The following is a 24,253-nucleotide window of genomic DNA, read 5'->3' as shown; positions in this document are numbered from 1 at the left end:
CTCCCCAGGAATTCTATGATGCTCCCCATCATCTTGGCCACAGGTTCAGTCCCTCAGCTTCCTGCCTTCCCAAAAGTCATCAGTGTTTTTCTTCTGCTAAGTGGATCTGTGTTTGCTTCTATAGACCATGAACATAATCCAATAAGATGGTACAGCAGATTATTGACTCTGTATCACCATCCTTTCCACAAAACTCTTTCCTGACACACTCCCCTTTCCCAAAACATTACCCCAGGCCTCTCCAGGCAGGCTTTACTCATCACTCAGATCTCCCTCACCATTAGTGTCCCTCCCTCCAAAAGGCTGTCTGTGGCCTCCTGACCCAGGGTGGCTGCTCCACTCATCCTGTCATTCTGATTCGAATCCTCTCTGCCCCTCAGCCCATGTTCTCTCTCTAAATAAGAATTGTAATTATTTTAGCACCTAGACCTGTCTCTGGCACACAGGAGGTACTCCAAAAGCATAGGTTGGAAAACATTAGCACACCCATGATCATTGTAGCACTTAGTAAATAGCCAGGATGCAGAAACAACCCAAATGCCCAACTATGGATGAATGAGTCAAAAAGTTGTCATATAGGAGTCAAAGAGATAGTACAGCAGGTAGAGCACTTGCCTTGAATACAGCCAACCCAGTTTTGATCCCTGGCACCACAGATGGTGCCCTGAGCCTGCCAGGAGTAATCCCTAGTCATACAGACAGGCGTAAGAACTGAACATCACCAGCTGTGCAGTGGGATACTAAATAGCTTTAGGAAAAGATGAAATCACACAGTTTGCTGCCACAAGGATGACGTAACAGAGCATCATGTTAAGTGGAATAAATCAGAGGGAGAGGATCACTACAGGATGATCTCACTCATGCATGGAACATAGAGAATAAAAATAAGAACATAGACTGTACTGAACCATGACAAATCCTTGACATTGGAATATAGAACCAGTTAACAAAAAGGAGTGGAAAAGGAGTGGGGCAAAGAAGACAAGACTAGAAGAAACATAGGCGGTGGTAGATGGTCATGGACACTTTGGTGGTAGTGGTGGGATGCTGTAAGTTTATATATCTGTAGCACTGTAGCACTGTAGTCCCATTGATCATCTATTTGCTCAAGTGGGCACCAGTAACATCTCCATTGTGAGACTCACTGTTACTGTTTTGGGCATATCAAATACACCATGTGTAGCTTGCCAGGCTCTGCCGTGCAGGTGGGATACTCTCAGTAGCTTACCGGGCTCTTCGAGAGGGGCAGAGGAATCGAACCCGGGTCAGCCACATGCAAGGCAAACACCCTACCCACTGTGCTATCCAGTTTATATATCAGTTTCATATATTTTAACACTGTTACAACTTTCTAAACTATAATAAAATAAAATTAGAAAAGCATAGGCTAATAGCAGATAAATGCAGAGGACGGTATCTCTGGGCATCTCCCTGATATTTGGGAACAGGGGACTTAAGAGCATAAACGTGCTCCCCATGTCAACTATGGGATTGTTTCATTCTGGAAGTCAGCAGACAGGCATGTGGGGCCTGAGCTGCATCTTTGTCTCAGCCTAGTTGCGCTAACCTCCTAGGGAGTACCACCTGCCCTTAGAACTAGTACTGCAGCTCTGACTGCTCAGGAATTTTCCCTTCATTTGATGCTCACTCCTTTTAATGTCCTGTACACCTTCAAGCAGAACCAGGTCACTCAGATACAAATGCAATGTAGCCACGCTGGGAGGCTCCGTTTCTTCTCCCAGTAGGACACCCTACTCTGCTTCGGTGCTGGCCGTGGTGGTAGGAACCTGTGTCTAAAGGGGCACAGAGCCCAGGATTAGTGCCAACATCCAACTTCAGCCTGACATGGTTCCTGTCCATGAAACAGAGTCTGGCGAGGACGACTAAGACAATGAAATGGCATTTTTTTCTCCATTTCAGTTAGTTCAGCGAATACCTACTTGGCACCTAGTGTGTGCTGGGTTCCCAGCAATGTCTCTCAGCTCCACCACATCCTGTCCACCCATCTGGTCCCAGGGGTCCCTCCTCTGGGGCAGAGGACTCTAAGAAGTCACAGCCAGGCCCTTGGGCAAGAGTGAAGGCAGAAGTTGGAACAACAGGGAGGAGGGTTGTGTTGAGCCACATGAGAAGAGAAGAATATGTATTCCTGATAAGGCAGTAAAGAGTGAAGAAGGGGTGAGGAGGAGTTTCTGAGAAAGACAAGGGTCTGCACAGGGCCAGCAAGGTCCCACACTGAGTGCCCGATGATTTTTCAAGAACCGAATGTAAGTAGGAGGTTTGGAAATTGCTATGCACCTTCTCAGATTTCAGGACAGGCTCTCCCCTCCTGAACACTTGGTATGAAGGATGCTGGGGGTGAGAGTGGGATACAGGGGTGAAGAGACAGGAGAAGCAGCCTGTGAGGAAGCAGATCTCCCCTGGGAATCCATGAGCAGCTGGATTGACTTTGATGGGTCACCCGCATGGGGTGAGCAAAGGGGTGTAAGTGTCCAGGCTGAGGGCAGTGACAGAGAGGAAGAGCAGGCTGCTTCTGCTCCAGAGGAGCATGAGAGCCCATTGGTGGACAGAATCATTGACCCAAGGAAGCAGGACGTAAACTGAATAATAGATTAATGTGCTTGGATCCTCCCTGTGTCTCAAAACAGCATATCCTGAAAAGGGGGAGTGAGAAAGCATCTGTTCAGCGATCAAACTGCCCTCTACAAGGATGAACTAATGATAGTTCAAGTCTAGCTAGTAGAAAATTCTGAGAAGTAGCATTTAGTTAAAGAGAATGAGGGCTTACTGTCACGGACTCAGCAGCCAGAAGTCGCCATATGGAAGCCAGAAATCTGTAGTCTAATATACCCCCCAGGAGGGATCTTAAGAAGGTTTATGGGAAGTATTCCTGGTGATGCCATGAACCAGATTATGAATCACACAGAAATTGGGCATTGCCTGCAGACTGTGGCTCCCTCTCTGCTCTCATTTCATGACTTTTGTTGAGCCTTCTCCCTCTGCTGGACCTAAGGATGGAGCAGCATGTAATTGACTCACCATTATCGGCCATGGGCAGCCATTTCCAGCCAGTCCAATCCACTGAGGACAGAGAGGTCTTGGCAAGTTGGACCAAATAGTCTATCCAGGATATTAGTTGAGCTTCTTCTCTATGATATTCAGTTTTGAACTATAGCCCCTTCAGGGTGCACTCTTTGTGTACCTCAGCCACTTCTTACATCAAGAGGAAACTCCTCCCTCCCTTCTCATCTGGGCTCATGTTGGTGACCTAGATTGTGGCAGAACTTATGTTCTGAGAAAGGTCATAAGGCAGCCATGTGGCTTCTGCCCTGGTCAGTTAGTACGTTTGTCCCTGCATCATTACTACTTACAGTTCATTGACTGCTTGATGTGAGGTGCCAGCACCTAGGAAGCCTGGATGATAACAGCCTCAGCTGAACTCCTGTCCAAGGAGCATCTGCTGCCAAGCGATGAGCTACACAGCCCATCTTTTTCTTTTTTTTTTTTGTTTTTTCGGTCACACCTGGCAATGCACAGGGATTACTCCTGGCTCTGCACTCAGGAATTACTCCTGGCGGTGCTCGAGGGACCATATGGGATGCTGGGAATCGAACCCGGGTCAGCCACATGCAAGGCAAATGCCCTACCTGCTGTGCTATCACTCACAGCCCATCTGATCCCTCAGATGGTTTGTGCTGGTTGCCATAAGTCTAACTATTTAAAAGACTCCAACTGAGAACCCCCAGCCTGCCCATGGAATAGAACCAAAGAATCAGTGAATGCTATTTCCTTCCTTCCTTCCTTCCTTCCTTCCTTCCTTCCTTCCTTCCTTCCTTCCTTCCTTCCTTCCTTCCTTCCTTCCTTCCTCCCTCCCTCCCTCCCTCCCTCCCTCCCTTCTTTCCTCCTTCCCTCCCTTCCTTCCTTTCTTCCTTCCTTCCTTCCTTCCTTCCTTCCTTCCTTCCTTCCTTCCTTCCTTCCTTCCTCCCTTCCTCCCTTCCTCCCTTCCTTCCTTCCTTCCTTCCTTCCTTCCTTCCTTCCTTCCTTCCTTCCTTCCTCCCTTCCTTTTTTTGTTTTGTTTTGTTTTGTCTTTCGGGTATACTTGGTGAAGCTCAGAGCTTACTCCTGGCTCTGCACTCAAGAATCATTCCTGGTGGAGCTAGAGGAACCACATGGGGTACAAGGGATTGAACCCGGGTCAGTCCATTTCAAGGCAATCCCCTACTCACTGTATTCACTGTATTAGCATACCCACCCCTATTTATTATTGTAAAAATTATTTCTATTAAGTTTTTCAATGAGTTTTTAAAGAATAATACATAACATCAGAGCTAGAAAGATTGTACAGGGTAAGGCGCTTGCCTTGGATGCAGACAACTCCAGTTCTACCCCTAGAAATACCAACCAACAGAAGCAACCCCTAAGCATAGAGCCAGGAGGAATCCCCAAGCACTGCTGGGTGTGCCTAAAAACATGAATAAATAAGTAAACAAATAGCAGAACCTCTTCTTATTTGAGTATTAAGATTTTTCGTGAGGTGTTGAGTAGAATTGTGATTGTTCTTTCGATAGTATTTTCCATAAGATGAGATCATTGAATACTTACTTTTTTAAGAAACTGTGCCATATTCATAATTTTTCTAATAAATCAAACATCATTTGAAGATAACTATTATCTTTCTCACTTCATAATTTAGATAGCACATTAAGGAAACATAGTTGGAAGCAAGGGAGGAGAGTCGGGGTGGGGCTAGAGAGAACAAGCTTTAGAGACAGGGATATTTGGGTTCCTATTCAAGACTGCCACTTCCTAGCTGTGTAGCTTTGAACTTTGGGATTTTTAAATGTCTTTTTGCGCTCTGAAAATTTAAGCACAGTTACCCACCTTTGACTATACTGAGATTCAAACTCTTTATACCATGCCTTACTCTATGTAGCCCTACAGAAACGAGTGCTTTTACAGATGACTGCCTCATCTGAATTTGGCTTTTTTATTCTTTTTGTGCAATTTTCTTCATGTTTCTTGTTGGGAGGTGATTAGGAAAAAAACAATGAACTTCCTTGGAGAAACATGCTTTTGCTCTGTATTGTTTTGAGTTCCCCAGTGGAAGGAAAGACTGAAAGATGTATCTAGCAAGTGGTTTTAAAATGCTTATGGTAATGTCAGCCAGGGAACACATTACCCACATAACTATGCACGTTTTTTATTAATTTCCTCTCAGTGTTGAACATTTACTACATAAGGCACTGTGGCCAATACAAAGATGCAGGAGACAAGTTCTTTATAGAGCTCACAAAGATAGATAGGCAATGACATAAAGTCTTCAAAAGCCGAAAGATGATATAATACTATAATAAAATATATCATAAGGAAGCATGTCTAGACAATCTATGGAAGCGCTATGCTTGCTGTGGGTTATTTGAGTTGAGCCAACAGAGAGTCATTGAACCAGTCACCAGGGAATGACTGTGCAAAGATACTTTAATTTTTAGGATTACTTTATAACCACAAAGACAATTCAGTGGCAGGAAGATGTTAAAATCCAATCTTGAAGCTTAAAGGTGTTGATGCATGGAGGAAAACAAGTGATGCAGAAAGACACCTCTAAAAAAAGTTACATCCAAATGCTTTTTATAGTGTGGATCCCAATGGGCAAATGTTTGAGGGAAAAAGAAACAGGTATGGGGCATCCAGGTATAAAAATAGGGTTGTGAATAATGTAGAGTTGAGGGGTCCCCAGTGTACTAAGTTGAATAGTGTCACCCCCAAAATGCACATATTTTCCAGAATTCCAAAATGTGACTTTACTTGGAAATGGGACTATTGTAAATATAATTTATTAAGATAGTCATATTGGAGTGGGGTGGGTACTCAATCCAATATGCCTGATGTTCTTTATAATAAGAGAAAACAGAGGCATGCAGACTGGTCACCAGGTGAAGACACAGGCACATGGAGTGACAGTTGGAGGCAGAGTGATGATAGCTGGCAGCTAGGAACTGCTGGTCACAGAGGGAAGATAAAGAACAAGGAATCTCCCCTAGAGCCTCAGAGAGCACAACCCAACCAGAACTTTGATTTAGTACTCCTAAATGCCATAATTTGCAGAGAATACATTTCTATACAGTCAGACCACCCAAGTTGTGGGTACACCATTAGTTCCTATTTAGGATGGCCTTGCAGACATCTGGATGCCTTAACCTCTGTTCTAGGTCTGATTCTACATCTAACATAACACCCTAAGCTTTTTAGGCCACCTGAAAAATGGTCCTTCTGCCCTTGATACCACCAATGAACCAGGTGGAATTAATGTGCATGTGGACTCACTGGGTCCCAGAAAAATGATGACACATGGCGGGAGGAGGGCGGTGTTTATGAGATAACCACTGTGATTGACATCCACACCTGGGTCTCTGTCCATAATATTTGTTTGACACATAGATGCCACCCAAACTATCCTTGTGGAACTCTGCATTCTTAGCTGGTCAGGAGCAGATGGTCAAGTCCTTCCGGGTACAGCATGACCCTGGCAAGAAAGGGTGGAATCCTGTACCTCAGTGAAGATTAATATTTATTTCTAGCCTTAGCCCCAGAGATTTGTCCATGAATAGCATATTTTCCCCCTGTTTGGATCTCTGATCAGAGTTTGAGAGAATCTATCTTGTCTCATATAAAAAACATTCTGCTTTCTTCTTTGGAAGGGATCTTTCATGGAACTCTATTGTTTAATCTGGAGGTCTAGGTCAACCACCTTCACCTGACTGGGCTAAACCTGCAGATTCAGAGTTGAGCACAAGAGTCTCTGTAAATCCCAGACACACAATCTCAACACGAGAAGATCCTACTACGACTAATGATAACATATATTAGTACAGAAATAGAAGGGCTGGATTTGGAGCCATGATTTCTAATATATAGTTGCTAGTCAGCTGTGGACACTTAAATTTAAACTTTAATTATTTAAAATTAAGTGCAATCTTTAAAGCGTGGTTCCTCGTTACACTCGGCTCATGGCAAGTGCTCAAAGGCCACAGGTGGTTACCATATTGGAAAGCACCAAGTAGGCAGAATATTTCTATTGTTGCAGAAAGCTCTGTAGGACTGCACTGGTCTGAGCAATTTGTGTTCCCCAAACCTTTCAATACACAAGCTCTCATCTCTCTTTTACTAAGCATAATTTTCTAAAATGAGTATTGCGCCTATGCCAGCTCCACAATAGGAGGAAACACGATTTCCTTTGTTGAGTGTATATTAGAGAAAATAAGAAGCCTGTGTTGATTTTTAAAAACACAGAAAATAATTTGTTAGGCCAGTGCTTCTCAGAGAGCAACACATGCCTTAGTCACTTAGAGTGTAAAGCTGGGTACTCTGTGTCCACCCGGCTGAAATGGGACCTGAGATTCCATTCCAGAGACACACCATGAATGCAATGTGATGGGTGTACTCAAACCTCATGGCTGCTTGAAGGAATAAGAGAAAAAAAAAAAACAATGTGAAAATGGTCAGACAGAAATTAAAAAAAAATGTTTTTGTCTCTCAACATCTAAAGAAAAATTTCATCCACCTTGCTTTGCTCAGGAGAGCATTCTTTGAATGTGAGACAAGTGAATTCAGAGCTATATTCCAGAGCCAAGCTGTCTGAATTTGAATCTTGGCTCCATCATACCCTCAGGTGTCCCTGGGCAATGACCCTTAGACCTACAATTGTTTATACAAAAAAATGGGGACAATAGTAGTCCACTTTTCTTTTTCTTTTTGGGTCACACCCAGTGATTTACAGGGATTGCTCCTGGCTCATGCACTCAGGAATTACTTCTGCCAGTGCTTGGGGGACCATATGGGATGCTGGGAATTGAACCGGGGTCTGCCGCGTGCAAGGCAAACGCCCTACCTGCTATGCTATCACTCCAGCCCCCAATAGGACACTTTTCACAGTAATTGTGAAAACCTGTAAGTTAAAAGATGTGAAATGCTCACAATAATACCTAGAACAATAACAAAATCTGGATGACTGCTAAGCTAACAAAGGAAGGCAATATTCCATTCTAAACAGGTAAAGAGAGGTCTGTCAGGGGCCCAGGTGGCGACCATGTGGTGATGCATTTCTGATCCACGGTACCTCCTGTGGCTTTGTTTCTCCCCTGTGGGTTAAAGGGAAAAGGGGCAGTGTCTTTGAGGAAAAGATGAATTGCCAAAGTAGTTATTTTTAAAAAGAAAAATGATGGAGTCAAGAGTGGTGCCTGTAACTGATGAGAATGGCCCTGGGGGTAACTGGAGAGGTGACAATATTTCCTCTAAAGAGTGCTCACCAGCCATTTGGCAGGCATCTCTCACCTTAATGGTGCCCCTTCCACATAACTTCTGGAATGAGGTTTTTCGTTTGGGGTTGTTTTTTTTCTGTTTACTGTTAATATACAAACACATGTGTTTAGCTTTAGCTTTTGTTCAGGTTTCATGGAATCTGTGACTTAAATATAAGACTCTCCCATTGCTCCACAGTAGCACAAAATAATAGATTTGTGTTTAGATGATCACAATGTAGCTTTTGCTCAGTATTGATCGTGTTTTAAACTTCTTTTTTTTTTTTTTGCCCTCTCTCCACCCCCCCACTCCCCATAAAAAGCAAAGAGCCCAGCCAGCAGCGAGTGAAGAGATGGGGTTTCTCTTTCGATGAAATGTTGAAGGACCAGGTGGGGCGGGACCAGTTTCTGCGATTCCTGGAGTCTGAATTCAGTTCTGAAAACCTCAGGTAATTCTCTCTAAGGTTTACACGCAGACCAGAGTGGGTATGAAGAAATTTGCATGATCCATCTCTCCTGCTGTCTGCTTTCCTCTATAAAGCGTCATGGTTCTAATTCACATCCCAGCCTAGCTGGCTTGTCCAAAGCAAGGACAGCTTTTATATGCAGCCTTGTTGTTGCCACGTTATCACCTACCAACCCCTACGGTTCCTGAAGGTCGAGATGACATTAGCCCCGGTTATGAAAACATGTTTTCAATAGTAAGTAAATGGGCACGTGGATTTGATGAGATCATCTACTAACTATGTGGACAGTTGGAGCTTCAGAATAAAAGGCAGTTCCAGGCCCTCTCTTCCAAACTTTCCAATCTATGGTCCTGAACACTTGATGAGCCAAACAGAAGAAAGGGGGTCAGTGGATGCATTTCAAAACTTTCAAATTTCAAATTTTGAAATTCCCAAGCAAGTATCTTCCAATAACGGGAGACATTTCTGTTATAGGTAATTCCTTCACCTCCATAGAGCAATTACTTTGCTCACAAGGTGCCTATGAGAACTTCGGTTTTCTTTATAGTTCTATGACTAATCAAGACAGTGGGAAATGGGGGACTGGAGTGATAGCTCAGCAGGTAGGGCGTTTGCCTTGCACGCGGCCAACCCGGGTTCGATTCCCAGCATCCCATATGGTCCCCTGAGCACCGCCAGGAGTAATTCCTGAGAGTAGAGCAAGGAGTAACCACTGTGCATCTCCGGGTGTGACCCAAAATGGAAAAAAAAAGACAGTAGGAAATGTGTTACCATGTTAACATTCTCTTTTCCTAAACCAGAGTCCATGTGAGAGGAAGAAAATGGGAGGTGGGGTGCAGTGGCATTGCTCTGTGGAAAGCACTCACTGTGTTCCTTACAGAAACACAAACTTCTGGGAAGAAATGATTTATCTCTGCCCCTGAGTGATTTGCGATTTTAGCAAACTATTGACTTTTCAGTGGGTGCAGTGAAGAGGATCGGTATTTCATCTTCTTGATAGCAAATTCTTTACAAACCAGGTTAATTCCTGTTTTTCAGTGACCTTTTCCTCCCAAAGAGAGAGAGTGTGGGTGAGTTTGATGGGATGCTCTTTGCTCGAGGGCCACTCCCGGCAATGCTCAGGGGACTAGTAGGGCTAGGGATCCAACCCAGGATTCCAGCATGCAAAGCGTGCGCTCCAGCTCCGAGAGTGAACTCCCTGGCCTTTTCAAAAATATTTAACTTTAGGGGTCAAACTGATAGTACAGCCGGTAGGGTGTTTGCCTTGTATGCGGGTAACCCAGGTTCAATTGCCAGTGTCCCGTATGGTCTCCCGAGCCCACCAGGAATAATCTCTGAGCATAGAGTCAGAAGTAAACCAGTAAGCTCTGAACACTGGAGATGTGGCTTTTAAAAAAAAAAAACGCTGGAGTGATAGCACAGCGGGTAGGGCGTTTGCCTTGCACGTGGCTGACCCAGGTTCGAATCCCAGCATCCCATATGGTCGGTCCCCTGAGCACTGTCAGGGGTGATTCCTGAGTGCATGAGCCAGGAGTGACCCCTGTGCATCGCCGGGTGTGACCCAAAAAGCAAAAAAAAGAAAAAAAAAACAGAGAAGAAGAAAAAGAAGAGGAAATCCATTTAATTTTAAACCAGCAGAGAATAGACTGTGGACAAAAGACTGCCCACTCCAATGTTAGCATTCAAGCTTTGTTTTATTTATTTGGAGATAGGGGCCATGTGACTCAAACAACAGTCAGGTGGTATTTAGTGCTCACCTCTGCTGGGCTAATTCCCGCAAAAGGCTGCTGAGGGAAGCGAGAAAGTTGAGAGTCAGGGTCTTTGCCTGCCATGACCTTGCAGGTTCTTACGGAAAAAAACACCAGAAACTGTTCAATCATTAAATGAATATCAACGAGTATCAACTCTCAGAACCATTTTCAAAGGGTTTTTAAAAGGAAGGAAGGAATGAAAGCCGGAGCCAGAGAGTCATAAGCTGGACTTTGAAGAAGGGACGTGAGAGCGCTCTGCACAGGAGCCATCTGAGCCAGGGTGGTCCAGGCCTCTCCCACACCCTAAAGTCCCTCACCCCCCGCCTGGAGGGGGCATGTGAATGCTCCTTCTCTACCTGGATCCCTGCCTTGCAAGGCAGTCACCTGTCTTGCATCAACCAGATAAGCTTTGGCACTCTCCCTCCCCTTCCTCTGAGACGTTATTCTGAACTCCTCTCACATCTCAGAGTTTTGCTTCAATTCCCAATCAAATGTTTGTAAGAGAAGGTTTGAATTCTAAAACTCTTCCTTGGGGTGATGCTCCAATCAGCCTCCCAAGCTGGGAGATGCGTCCTGCTTGGGAAGTAGCCCCAATCTGAGGTCAGCGGGAGGCACCTGGTCATCTTTTCTCTCTGCCCAGGTCCCAGCATCTGTGTCTCCCAGGAGTCTCTCCCATCTCCCCTCATCCTTCTCCACTGCGGGATCCTGGGAGGGAGAGTGACCAAGGCTCTCTTCATTGCTGAGTCAGAATGACCTAATGAAACTGCCACTTGCACCAGGACAGTCTTTGGAGAATGGCTCCAGGTCCTGGTCCCTGGGAGGGGCCCGGGAGTGTTTGCACCCACAGCTCAGCTTGGGGAAGCCAAAACTACTGGATGCTAACCCGGCTCAAGAACCAAGCAGCGCTGACTGTGAAGGCCAGGGGACATGAGGGAGTGTGCCTGGTGGAGTTCAATACCTCAGCCTACCCCTGCCCCTTGTGCCATCGCCAGCTCCCTCCTGTGCCAGAGGGCTCTGCTGCGTCTTGGATAAAAGTATGTCATATATGTGTGTAAGTGTATGTGTGCATGTGTGTGTGCGTGTGTGTGTGTGTGTGTGTGTGTGTGTGTGTGTGCAGGAACTAATCAACACCCAGAGTGAGTACCTGCATCCAGACTTAAAAAGGATTCCCACCAACTGGAGAGAGAGAGAGAGAGACAGAGAGAGAGACAGAGAGAGACAGAGAGACAGAGAGAGAATATCAAGAAGAGAGGAGTTGGGCACAGAGAGTGTAGCCCAAGAGTGCTGAAAATCCTCTCAAATGTCCCAATTCTACCTTTCAATGCTCAGCACTCTTAGGTATATGGGGTCAGGGTGGGGGCCAGTGTTCGGGTTTTAAATCAGACTTTAGGAATGTCTGGTGGTTTCTTCCTGTGTCCTTCCCTTCCCTTCTTTCCTCCCCTCTGTGGTGGACTGAGAGTTGCACACAGTTGGTCATTGTGTTCATTCATTTGCTGAATTCGGTGCTCAGTGGGGTCAGAAGCTTCTGTGGTGCTCTGGTTGAAGTGCTCACTGAGCACCGCTCCCTCTAGCTGCAGTGCTCACACACACACACACACCTATCTGAAGAGTCGCGGGAAATCCTGAGCAGTGACAGGGTCAGAGAACACAGAGTTGAGCGTCACAGAGAGCTCTGCGTGCATGTTTGGTGCATGTGGGAGGCACTGGAGTTTGAACTCAAGGCCTCACCTTTATAGGGCAGGCGCCTGAGCCACGAGGCCATCTCCCAACCCTCACCTTGCCCATTGGACTTCTCCCTCTGGTTCATTAGCTCAGCCCTGCTTGGCATGAACACGTCGTAGCCCTTGTCCAGGGCGCCCACGTCACCTGGGGAGACCCCCTCCACCTGGGTGGCAACTAATGGCGCCTGCCCATCAGTATCATAGCTCACACTGGGGCTGGCCCCTCTCCCCAGCATTTTTCAGGAACCCCCACACCTGGGAAGGTAGCAGAGAAAAGAGACCCAGCTGACGTCACTGCTTCCCGTGGGCCGTGTGTGGCACCCAGGAAGGGTCACCCAGCTCTGTGGCTGACACGGCTCCTGGAGAAGCTTTGCCGGGCAGGAGCCAGGTGGTGGAGGTGGTTGAGTCCATCCAGAGCTTTGGATCGTGGAACCAAGGGGCCTCAAAGGGATAACACGGATCCCGCTCACAACACCAAAGCATCCTCCCGAATCCTTCAAGGAAAGCTGCCTCTGATGCTACAGTGTGAGCTGAGTGTCATTTGCCTATTGTATTTCGGGGTTCCTGTGACGTCTGAGGGTGGGCAGCCTCGTCTGTGCTCTCACACTCAGCCGACGGCCTGGGCAGGCCTCCAAGACAACTGTTTGCAGTGTGGGGTGGGGGCAGGAATGCCCACCGCTCCTCCTCCATTTAGACCTGAGCGTTCTAGTGAGTTCTGTGACCTCTTGCTCCCTTTTCCTGGCTGTCTGGCCTCCTGGGCTCCCTCCCTCTCTCCCTTATACAGATCTTTGTCTTCCCTGCGCCCCCCCACCCCACCTCACCCCACCCCACGCCACCCCTGCCTTGCACACGACATGGCAGAGCATGAGTTAAACATCAGAACCCACAGCCAGGAGCGTCCCTGTACATTTTTTATGAGCTGTAACGTCTCCTGAGAGAACGTGGTTGTTCTCCTAACCTGCAGATTGATTATCCTCATCCCACACCGCATCAGCTGAAGGGAGAAGCAATTAAAGAGAGCGCAGGGGACAGCCAGCTTGGCATGGAGACGGCCCAGCTCTCACGGTGCCCCCTCCCCCAGGCTCGGGCGGGCTTACTGGGTGGAGAGGGGGCTCGCGTCCGCACCCCCAGGATCCGCTGCAGCCTGTCAGCTGCAGCTCCTGGAACCGAACTGAGAGTGAAGGCCCTGGTGGGCCCCAGGTGAGCCAGGGCCAGGGGCAGAACAGCCCTGGCTGCGTCCCCGACGGCCAGCAGAGGGCACAGACTCCCCACCTGCTGCCCGGCATCTGCTCTTTCTCCAGGAGCTAAAGAAACTCTGACGGGGTCTAACCCAGGAGCACACTACCTGCTCCAGAGATGGGGAGGCAAGGAACTGGCAGGATGCAGAAAGGACCCCCAGGCTACAGGGTCACCTCCATCAGCGTTGGAGAGAAAGTGCCATTCCCTGTCACCATGAAGGCCCGGGGGAGCGGGAGGCCTCCCCACCCTGTGTTCTGTCTACAGATGCTTGGGTGTCTGAGCCCAGCGCCCCGGCTCCCCTCTGCCCGCCTGTCTGAGCACAGACTCAGGCCTCCTGCCTGCCCGCAGCCCCTCCCTGCAGCTCTGATGGCTCTGGCCAAGGCAGGACCTGGGCTGGCGGGAGGGGGGAAGGGCTCCAGTCTGTCCCCACACCAGGCTGCCTCTCGCCACAGCCCCTCCACTGCCAGCCGGGAGGCTCAGATGGGACAGCGCGGTGAGGCCCAAGGGCACCCTCTGCGGAGTCCTGATAAGAGCAAAAGTGGCTGGCACACGGTGGGCACCTCCGTGGACCGCCCCTCTCCAGAGCCAGCCCTGTGGAGGGCAGCCTGTGTGGCTCCCCAGGGAGAGGGACACGCCGGCCAGCGGGGCCGCCGGGGCTGCGAGCTGAGCTCCCCGCTCGGGCCTGCGCTATCGCAGATGGCAAACACACACCAAAGCCTGTTTTGAATTTCAAATCCACACAAAGGGTTTTCAAAGCCAGTGACGGTAAACACGTGTGGGTGTCAGGAGGCTGTGGTGACAGCGCTTTTGCTGTCACCTGAGGAGCGGGATAAGCAGGTCAGCTTCAAGGCAGACAGAAGGCCAGGAGGGCGCCGAGCATGCGTGCACATGCATGTGCATGTGTGCATGCATGTATGTGCGTGTGTGCGCGTGTGTGTGTGTGTGTGCGCGTGTGTGAGTGAGTGTGTGTGTGCAGAGGAAACTGCTGCCTGGGTCTCCAGCCCCACCGCCCCCCTCCGCCAGCCCCCGCTCTTGTGGGTTGGCTTTATTTTTCCCCTCTCATGGTTTTCCCTGACAAAGGGAACCATTTAATTTTTTATGTCAAAGTTTATTAGATTTGATTCTGAAATTTCCATTCCCCACAGCTCCAGCCCTTCCGTGCAGGCAGCAGTGTGGGCCCTTCACTAACCTGGGGCCCAGATCACTCTGCCCAGGGACTCCGGGGCTTCGGGGCCCCCAGGCTGCCCACCCCCCTCTCCAGGGTCCTGCCACTCCTGCCTGCAGCGGACCGGAACAGGGGCACGGAGCCGCCTGCAAGGCTGTGACTGAGGGAACAGGACATCCCCCCCATGTTCCACCTGTGAGAGAAATCGCAGGGAAGGACCCTGGCTCAGAGGAGTTGCTTCTAGCCCGGGGCTTAGCCCAGAAGCGCCTCCCTCAGGGAGGCCCGTGCCTTCCCCCCCACCCCCGGCAATTTTCCATTCATTCTTTTTTCCTTATCTTTTCCTTTTTCATCCAGACCCCTTCCTCCTTTTTCCCTTTTCTCCCTTCTCTTTTACTCCCTCCCTCCTTCCTTCCTTTCTTCCTCCCTCCCTCTCTCCTCCCTTCCTTCCTTCCTCCCTCCCTCCCTCCCTCCCTCCCTTCCTCCCTCCCTCTCTCCCTCCCTTCCTCCCTCCATCCATCCTTCCTTCCTCCCTTCCTCCCTCCCTTCCCCCTCCCTTCCTCCCTCCATCCATCTTTCCTTCCTCCCTCCCTTCCTCCCTCCCTTCCCTCCCTTCCTCCCTCCCTCCCTCCCTCCCTCCCTCCCTCCCTCCTTCCTTCCTTCTTTCCTTCCTTCCTTCCTTCCCTCCCTCCCTCCCTCCTTCCTTCCTTCTTTCCTTCCTTCCTTCCTTCCCTCCCTCCCTCCCTCCCTCCCTCCTTCCTTCCTTCTTTCCTTCCTTCCTTCCTTCCTTCCTTCCTTCCTTCCTTCCTTCCTTCCTTCCTTCTCCCTCCCTCCCTCCCTTCTGTCCTTCCTTCTCTCTCTTTCTTTTCTTTCTCCCTTCCTTCCTTCCTTCCTTCCTTCCTTCCTTCCTTCCTTCCTTCCTTCCTTCCTTCCTTCCTTCCTTCCTTCCTTCCTTCTGCCCAGTTGCTCTTCCTAATCCCCAGCTGGCACATTGTCCCCAGAAAAAAAACACCTGATGCCACCCTCCTTCCCTTATCTTCATGTCCTGTTGCAGGGGTGCTGGGGAGCCAGGGAAGGGGCCTGGGAGGTGGGAAGCCCCCCCCGCCAAGATGTAGCTGAGGATTGAGGGGTCCTTTCCAGCTCTCCCTCCCAGGCCATGCTTGACTCTTCTCTCCCCTTCCTGTCCCTGAAGAGCTGGATGGAAGACAGGAAACAAAGGCCTGGGCAGCAAGGAGAGAGCAGGGCTGGAAGGCTGCTGGCACCAACCCTACCCAGGCCTCTCCTAGACCCCAAGGCCACCCCGTGGCCTCCTCCCTGAAAGCGTTTCGGCGCAAAGGCTGCATGGGAGGATTTCCAGGTCCGGGTTAGATCCTTTTCCCACCTTGTCCACATTTTGCAAGTGAGGAAAGAGACATTTAAAAAGACAGAATCACTGGATGTGGCATTGCCCAGACAAGGACAGGATTGAACCTCCAATCTTCCCGGCGATTGAAGCCCTTTCTTTGCACCTTGCTCTTCAGGACAATTAAGGACACTAAAAGGGTTGGGTTGTTTGTTTTGTTTTGTTTTTACAAAATCCCCTTTATTTACAAAATAAAGGGTGGAACATGTGCACACTCTCTCTCACAGACTCACCTCCACCCACAAGCACACTCATACATTCACACACTACAGAAACTCTCTCTCTCTCTCTCTCTCTCTCTCTCTCTCTCTCTCTCTCTCTCTCTCTCTCTCTCTCTCTCACACACACACACACACACACACACACACACAAATATACACACACACACTTCTTGCAGAAATGAAACTGCATTAGCTCTATTGACCACTAGGTGGCGCCTTGGGGCCATGCACTTGGCTCTAGAGACATTATTCTGAACAGCAAGGGAAAAAACATGCTTAACCTTTAAATTAAAAAAAAAAAAAGTCCATCTTACTTTGGGTGAAATTTGATGACAGATTGAATGCACTTTCCACCATGTCGTGGTTCCGTTTCTCTTTTCCCTGTCCTTTTGTTAACTACTTAAAATTCCCATGGCCGGGAGCCATGCAGCCAGGGGTCTGTCCTCACTTCTCATCCTCTGCCTTGTTCACAGAGCCTGAAGGGTGCCGTCCAGCCCTGGGGCCTACAGAAACCCTCCCCAGAGCTGCCTGTGGCACATCTGAAAGATGCAGTGATTTGGGGTCCAAGCTTGGCCTCTGCTTGCTGCTGTGCTTGGCAGACAGCCATGCATCCCTCTCATTCCCAGAGTCGTGCCCTTATGGGGGGGGGGGGGGCAAGGAAGCGATCAGGTCTTCCCTTCAGTGCTCCCTGTACCCTTTTCCCCAGAGGCTCCCCAGACACGGCCCTTCACTTTGCTTCAGAGGAGCATCTCCAAACCCGTAGCCATTCTCCAAGCCCCTTCTGTAGGCAAAACCCCATGTGGGACCTGGGTGTTAGGATCAGCTTAGTGTTTTCATCTGTAGCATAAGCATAAACAGTTGGTGAGTTTAGTCACCAACACCACACACACACACACACAGTGTATGACATGAATGGTGGGGTCTTTCATGAATGGTGGGGTCCTTCCAGGTCAATTTTTTTTTTCTTTTTGGGTCATACCAGGTGATGCACAGGGATTAATCCTGGCTTTGCACTCAGGAATTACTCCTGGCAGTGCTCAGGGGACCATGTGGGATGCTGAGAATCGAACCCAGGTCGGTCGCGTGCAAGGCAAATGCCCTACTCGCTGTGCTATTGCTCCAGCCCCCAGATGAAATATTCTTAATGATTCCAAGATTGTGTCTGTTCTGTGATCTCTCCTTCCTTTGAATGTCTCCAGTGGATCACAACTGGGTATGACAAAGGGACTCACATGGTCTTTGGCCTGGCATTTACATAGAACAGCAGAAGCAGGGTTCTCAATCAGAGAACACTGAGTGAGGTCTAGAAACCCAAGGTTTGTCACCCCTTGGGGCTGGGGGGCTAAGTGATGTCCTGGGTAGGAGCCATATTGCTTCTGGGCAGGCTGCAGTGTAGAAGGCAAGTCCCACAACCAAGAACTTTCTAGCCTGGAATGGCTGTGGTGAGAAACCTTGATACAGAGGGAGAGAGAGGTCCCTTTTTGGCAACCAGAAGCACAGTGGTCTTCTGCCATGTGCTGTTTTTCAGTTCACGAGCACTCCACATTTTGAGCCATCCCTGGGACCTGTGTAATAAGCCTGAGTGTCATGGGATGTAAGTTCTGGGAACACATCCAGCAGAGCCCAGGTATGGACTGAGCTGCCTGGAACTGACTCTTTATGTTCCACTTTAGGTTCTGGTTGGCTGTCCAAGATCTCAAGAAACAGCCCCTACAAGATGTGGCCAAAAGGGTGGAAGAAATCTGGCAAGAGTTTCTGGCCCCAGGGGCCCCAAGCGCAATCAACCTAGATTCTCACAGCTATGAGATAACCAGTCAAAACGTCAAAGATGGAGGGAGATACACGTTCGAAGATGCCCAGGTTGGCTTATCTACCGGAATGGTTCTATTGCAATGTGTGCCTCTGCCCAGTTCCCCCACCTCACCCTTTCCCACGTGTGTCAGATATGGTAAGTTGTGAGCATGCCGGGCTTGATTCCCCACCTGGTCCTCAGTGGAGAGCATCCCAAGTCAGTGCACACTGAAACTCCAGGAAGAGTAATTTTCCTAGATGAGTTATGTCATTAGAGAGAAATTTAAATTTCACAGTTATATGTGCTCTCTTGACTAGGAGAACCCCAATATACTTTGTAAAATTTGAAGTCTTGTTAAAAAAAAATAAAAAGTTAATAGAAGTTTCTGGAAATTGTAACACAGCATCAGCAACATGCAAAGTGGGTGTTGTGAGCTGAGCCCAATCTGTGTTAGTCTATCACTGTGACGCCCATGCCCTCCACACACACCCCTGCGTGCTTCCCCAACAATAGATGACTGTTGTGAGCGTCCCTTGATCTTCCAGTTCCTGCCCAACTGTGAGGGCCCACTAAGAACAGCCAGAGCCTCAGGGGGGTTCAGCCTAGTGGAGCAGAAAGACAAGGAAATGGGAACTTGAAACCATGGGAGAGACCTCCCAGGTGAGTTTTAGGGTTTACGGAACACTGCAATGGGGACCTCAATCCCATGTTGTGCAGGGAAGGTACAGATGCTCGTGAAATAGCAAAAAGGTTAGAAGCACAAAGCCACCCTCAACAGCCAGCTGTGCCATGTCTCATAAGAGGCATCAGGCCATTCTCTTACTTCCTCTCCTCGCCTGTCATTTTCTTTCAACATTCTTGACTCGGTGACAGGGCTAAAAGTCTTGTCCTGTCTCTTGAACCATCTTCTTATCTTGCACCCAGTTATCTCCAACAAAATATTGGAGAGCAAGTCCTCTGTGACATCATGATCTCATGAGGGAAGCACAGAGGCAGCGACACAATGGCGCAAGGACACAGAGTTTCTTGTCATTTTAGATTTGCCTCTTGCTCAGAGCTTCAGAATGGACGATCCACTCACCTCAACACCATACAACTACATTTCCCCACCCCACACCTGAACTCCACTGAATTTCTATATGGGGTAGATGTGGTTTATAGGGTTCTTTGCTTCATGAAATCACAAGTCTCTTACACCCTTTGCAATGTTAAAAAAAAAAACAGTTGGGTCTTGAGAAAATTTGTCTTATTGCTATATCTGAGTGTGTTAAACTTCCTAGGACGTAAGGACATAGCCTGGTGAGGGAGGTGATGAAGAAGCTCCATGAGTTAGGGAGGCTTTCCTGGGAGAGGGGGAGTCTCCTGGGTGAAAGAGACTCACCATGGGTGAGGGAATATCTCCTGGGTGATAGACTCTTCATAGGTGAGGGAATCTCTTGGGTGATAAAGACTCTCCATAAGTGATGGAGAAGCTCAATGAGTGATGAGTCATGGGGACCCTCCATTGATGATGAAGAAGCTCCATGGGTCATAGATACTCTCTGTGGGAGATGGAGAAACTCCATGCATGAAGGAAACACTTCATGTGTGAGGAAGAGTCTCCTGGGTGATACAGACTCTTCAGAGGTGACGGGGAAGCTCTGTGAATGTTGAGACTCTCCATAGGTGCTGGAGAAGCACCCTGGGTGATGGAGACTTTCTACAGGTGATGGAGAAGCCCCATGGGTGAAAGGACTCTACTGAATGATGGAGATGCTCCCTCAATAATTTGAAACATGAATTTTATGTTTTACTCTGCTTTTTTTCATGGAACACTAGAGAAGGGATAATGGTCAGAACTGTGGTGCATACGGCCTAGTATTATCACACTGGGCATGACATAAGGAAGGTTTATTTTGATCTCATATGATGGACATTTGTGAACATATAAAAAAGTAGAAACAACAAATTCATTCTTATGGGCCCTTATCCAGCTGTTTTCTGTGTCAGCACCTAGCTTTTCACCTACCACTGGGTCATTTTAAGAGGAATCTAATATGAAACTTCATTTCTAAGTACTTAGATATATATCTATAAAGTGGACCTGCCCTTGGGTTTGAATATTAATATAGTACCATTTTGGCACCTGGAATATTATGATTGGAGATATAGCTCAAATGGAGTGTGAGGGGGAGAGGCCAGGGTTCAATTCCCAGCACTATAGGGTCTCCTGTGCACCACTGGTGTGACCCCCCCAAGAAATTTTTAATTAGCAATATTCATCAATATCACCAAATTCCAGCTAAGTATTAAGGTCTATGGTAATTACAGAAAGTCTTTTGAATTAAAAAAAAGAAAGCTATATAATAGCTGAATCCCTGTAAGGGTCACACATTCAGTAGATTGGTCTTTCTTTTAAGTACCTTCTCATCTCTTTTGCAATAGCCCATGCTTTTGCAATTTATTTGATGAAGAAATTGGTTCCTTTGTGCTATAGAGATTCCCCCCTGGATTTGTCTGATTGCAGCCCTGTGGTGCTACTTGACATGTTAATCTACCATCTGTATCTCCCATAAATTGATAGTTTGGTTTAGGTATTTAATCATATTTATGTTTGATTTTTCTAGGAAAACTATTTCATAGCTTGTAAAACAATAAGACATGTATTGTCAGAAGACACATAATATCTAATTTTCTTTAGGGATCTAAGTATTCATGGATGTTTATTGCTTAACCCCATTACTAAATCAGCAATTAATAGTGACATTGTAATTCTCTTTTATTCCCTCACTTATTGGCTGAAATACAAATAATTAAACACATCTAGTTTTTTATTCTTTAGTCAACATTGCATATAGGAGAGATCAATACTGGATTCTCTCCCTTTACTTACAAATTTTAAAAATAAGGGTGGTTGACCATCATCTTCCAATGGTGACCCATTAAAGGTTTCTTACTTGTTTCTATTTTCTTTTTAAACCCACATATTTAAGCATATTTGACTATTATTTTTATTGGATCTTGCATCTCTGTCCTGTTAATTCCTTCTACCATAGCCCTAGGAATCTGATGCCATGCAAAAAACATTGAAACTAAGTTGTCTCAGACTATTCTCTAGCCATGGAACCTGCTATTTCTCCAAGTATCCCTGGTTCCTCTTAGCAGGAAGTGATTTTTAGAAAAAGGAACACAATCTGGGCACTGAGGGGAAGCTTATGGTTCCTGGGTTGTCCTAAATCCAGCCTTTTTAGGGGACAGATTAGTCAATAGAAGGTGGTCATTCAAAGTACATCAAGCAATCATGCTAATACTTTCTATTCAAATTCAGGACCTCAGGGGAGAGGCCACTGGTATGGAGCAACACCCACCTGGCATGTTGTGAGGCTGTGAGTTTGTTTTTGTTTTTTTGCTTTTTGGGTCACACCTGGCGATGCACAGGGGTTACTCCTGGCTCTACACTCAGGAATTACTCCTGGCGGTGCTCAGGGGACCATATGGGATGCTGGGAATCGAACCTGGGTCAGCCGCGTGCAAGGCAAACGCCCTACCCGCTGTGCTATTGCTCCAGTCCCGAGGCTGCGAGTTTGATCCCAGGTACCACATAACTACCTGAGCCCAGCCCTCCATATGGCCCAGCAAAGCCCTGAACCTTCAAACCCACACTGCAGGGCTGAGTCTCACTAAGAATGATCCCATCTCCAATCCCTCAGCCCCACTGAACCATATATCTAAAAAAACAAAAACACCTACAGGGCATTTTATTTAACCTCCTCCCCTTTCTTATATATTCCTTTCTCTGTAATGAGAATGCTGATTCTCAAGAACTAGCGTTAAACCTTTATGTTATCACTCATGAGCTTGAGCCTACCACAACCACCGGGCCATTAGAATCACAGGTTGGTCAACACTTCAAGCCACCACATGCCTCTCACCTGGCTCTTTGTCTGCCTTGCCTGGTGTGGGAGCCCCAGGGTTTGCTCAGCCCTACTCTCTCCTCAGCATACACATTGCTTCTCAGTCCAGAGGGAGTTGATGGGAGAACTCCGGTCATCCACATGCCGTGACTCAACCAGATCTGAGTATGCAGAATTTAGAATTCAGTTTTGTTGGCCCGGTGCTCTGTTATATTTCTGGAACTTATAGATATAGTCTAGCTCATTCCTGAGGGGGACCAGATGTGGGGACACCCAAGCATCTCCACGTCCTTTGTTTGCTCTCAGGATTGGCCTGCTGCAAATTGAAATACAGCACTCGGGGCTGGAGTGATAGCACAGCGGGTAGGGCATTTGCCTTGCACACGACCGACCCGGGTTCAATTCCCAGCATCCCATATGGTCCCCTGAGCACTGCCAGGAGTGGTTCCTGAGTGCAGAACCAGAAGTAACCCCTGTGCATCGCCAGGTGTTACCCAAAAAGCAAAAAAAAAAGAAGAAGAATAAAAAAAGAAAAAGAAATACAGCACTCTGCTAAACCACTTACGGTGCTCAGCTGCTTTTCTTTGGCTTCATACTCGTGTGTCCATCCTAAATAAGCAAAGTACTTCTCTCCAACAGTGTGTGCTGGGCAAGTGTTTTCACATGCCTGAGTCTTCCTTCCTCCCCAGGGAACAGGTATACAGGGGACTCTCCACAGGGTCACAGGTGGGGGCGAAGGTAAGGTGGAATGAAGTGTTTTAAAGGATTTGGGTGCTGGAAAGTGGACAAATGTTTCCTATTGCCTTTTGCTCATTTAAGTATTCCTTTTCATACATTTATGTTTAACACATTGGGTGGAGGGGAAAACATTAAGCAATTCATGTAAAATTAAGCTCTGAGAACTACTTCCTGCATTTGGTGTGTTTTTCCCCTCATTTTAAGTGCATAGGGTGAATCTGCCAGTCTGTCTTTTACAACCAGTCAGAGGGTGGTTTGAAAAAAATTACTCTTTTATCAATGTTTATTTTTACCTGGGCTGGAGTGATAGCACAGCGGGTAGGACATTTGCCTTGCATGTGGCCTACCTGGGTTCAATTGCTCTGCCCCTCTCGGAGAGCCCGGCAAGCTACCGAGAGTATCTCGCCCACATGGCAGAGCCTGGCAAGCTACCTGTGGCATATTCAATATGCCAAAAACAGTAATAGCAAGTCTCACAATGGTGACTTTACTGGTACCCGCTCGAGCAAATCGATGAGCAACTCGATGACAGTGACAGTGACAGTGATTTTTACCTAGGTAACATTGGTTCACAAGAGTGCAAATGTTTCTGTTTGAGGGCTACGATGTCACCATGAAACACCTACCACCTAAGTGCTGGTATCATGCAGCACAGTCCACTGGGTCCCCTCTGTCCACTCCATCCATACACTGCTCCTTGGCAATCTAAGGTCCTGAGCAGAGCCAAAAGATTTGTTCTCATTAGACATTGTCTATTCCTTTGCTTTGTTCCTTTGTGTGCCAATATTAGTGAGATGATTTAGTATGTGCCTTTCTCCTTCTGACTTATTTCACTTAATATGATACTCTGTAGTTGTATCATGTCTAAAAGGATTAGACTTCCTCTTTCCTTGCAGCTGAGTAATATTCTGTTGCATAGATAGATATACCACATCTTCTTTATTCACACATCTGTCATTGAACAGTTGGGCAGTTTCCAGACCTTGTTTATTGTAAACAGCACTACAGTATATATAAAAGTATGCAAATATCTTTCCTTTTTTTGGGGAAGAGGGCAGGACTGGGTCACACTTATCCATACTCAGGACTTACTCCTGGCTCTCTGCTCAGGGATCACTCCTGGTGGGCTTAGGGAACAATATGGAATGTCGTGAATCGAACCCAGGTTGCATGCATGCAAGGTATGCGCCCAACCTGCAATACTATCCCTCTGGCCCATATCTTTTTTAATGACTGCAGTTTTACCTGTGTCCAGTGCTTACTCCTGGCTCTGTACTTAGAGATCACTCCTGGTAAGCTCAGCGGACCATATAGAGTGCCAAGAATTGAACTGGGGTTGGTGTCATACAAAGCAAACACCTTACCTGTGGTACTATCTCTTTAGCCCCTTGGATGAATATATTTGTGTCCTTTGTATAGATACCTAGGAAAGGAATTGCTGCATCAGATGTTAGTTCTGGTTTTAAGTTTTGAGTAATCTCTGTTCTATTTCCTATAGAGTCTGAATCAGTTTATATTCCTACCAGCAGTGGGTGAGGGTCCTTTTTTACCACATCCCCACCAACACTGATCA

General features: G+C 47.5%; 1 protein-coding gene across 11 annotated transcripts in view; it reads left to right on the top strand.

Annotated features, from left to right (window-relative positions):
• The window catches only part of RGS6 (regulator of G protein signaling 6), a 561,022-nt gene that overhangs the window by 497,130 nt on the left and 39,639 nt on the right, over positions 1 to 24,253 (top strand). For all 11 annotated transcript variants that reach the window (XR_008629102.1, XM_055129995.1, XM_055129998.1 and 8 more), the window contains exons 14-15: positions 8,618 to 8,743; positions 17,931 to 18,117. Coding sequence is in view for 10 of the 11 variants with exons in the window: in XM_055129995.1 (XP_054985970.1) it covers positions 8,618 to 8,743; positions 17,931 to 18,117 (313 nt within the window). In the remaining variant the exon portion in view is untranslated. The remainder of the gene's footprint in view (positions 1 to 8,617; positions 8,744 to 17,930; positions 18,118 to 24,253) is intronic.

Source organism: Sorex araneus, chromosome 3, assembly GCF_027595985.1.
Source record: "Sorex araneus isolate mSorAra2 chromosome 3, mSorAra2.pri, whole genome shotgun sequence".
NCBI lineage: Eukaryota > Metazoa > Chordata > Mammalia > Eulipotyphla > Soricidae > Sorex > Sorex araneus.
The sequence above is the reverse complement of the archived record's forward strand: the minus strand, read 5'-3'. Positions and strand labels throughout refer to the sequence as shown.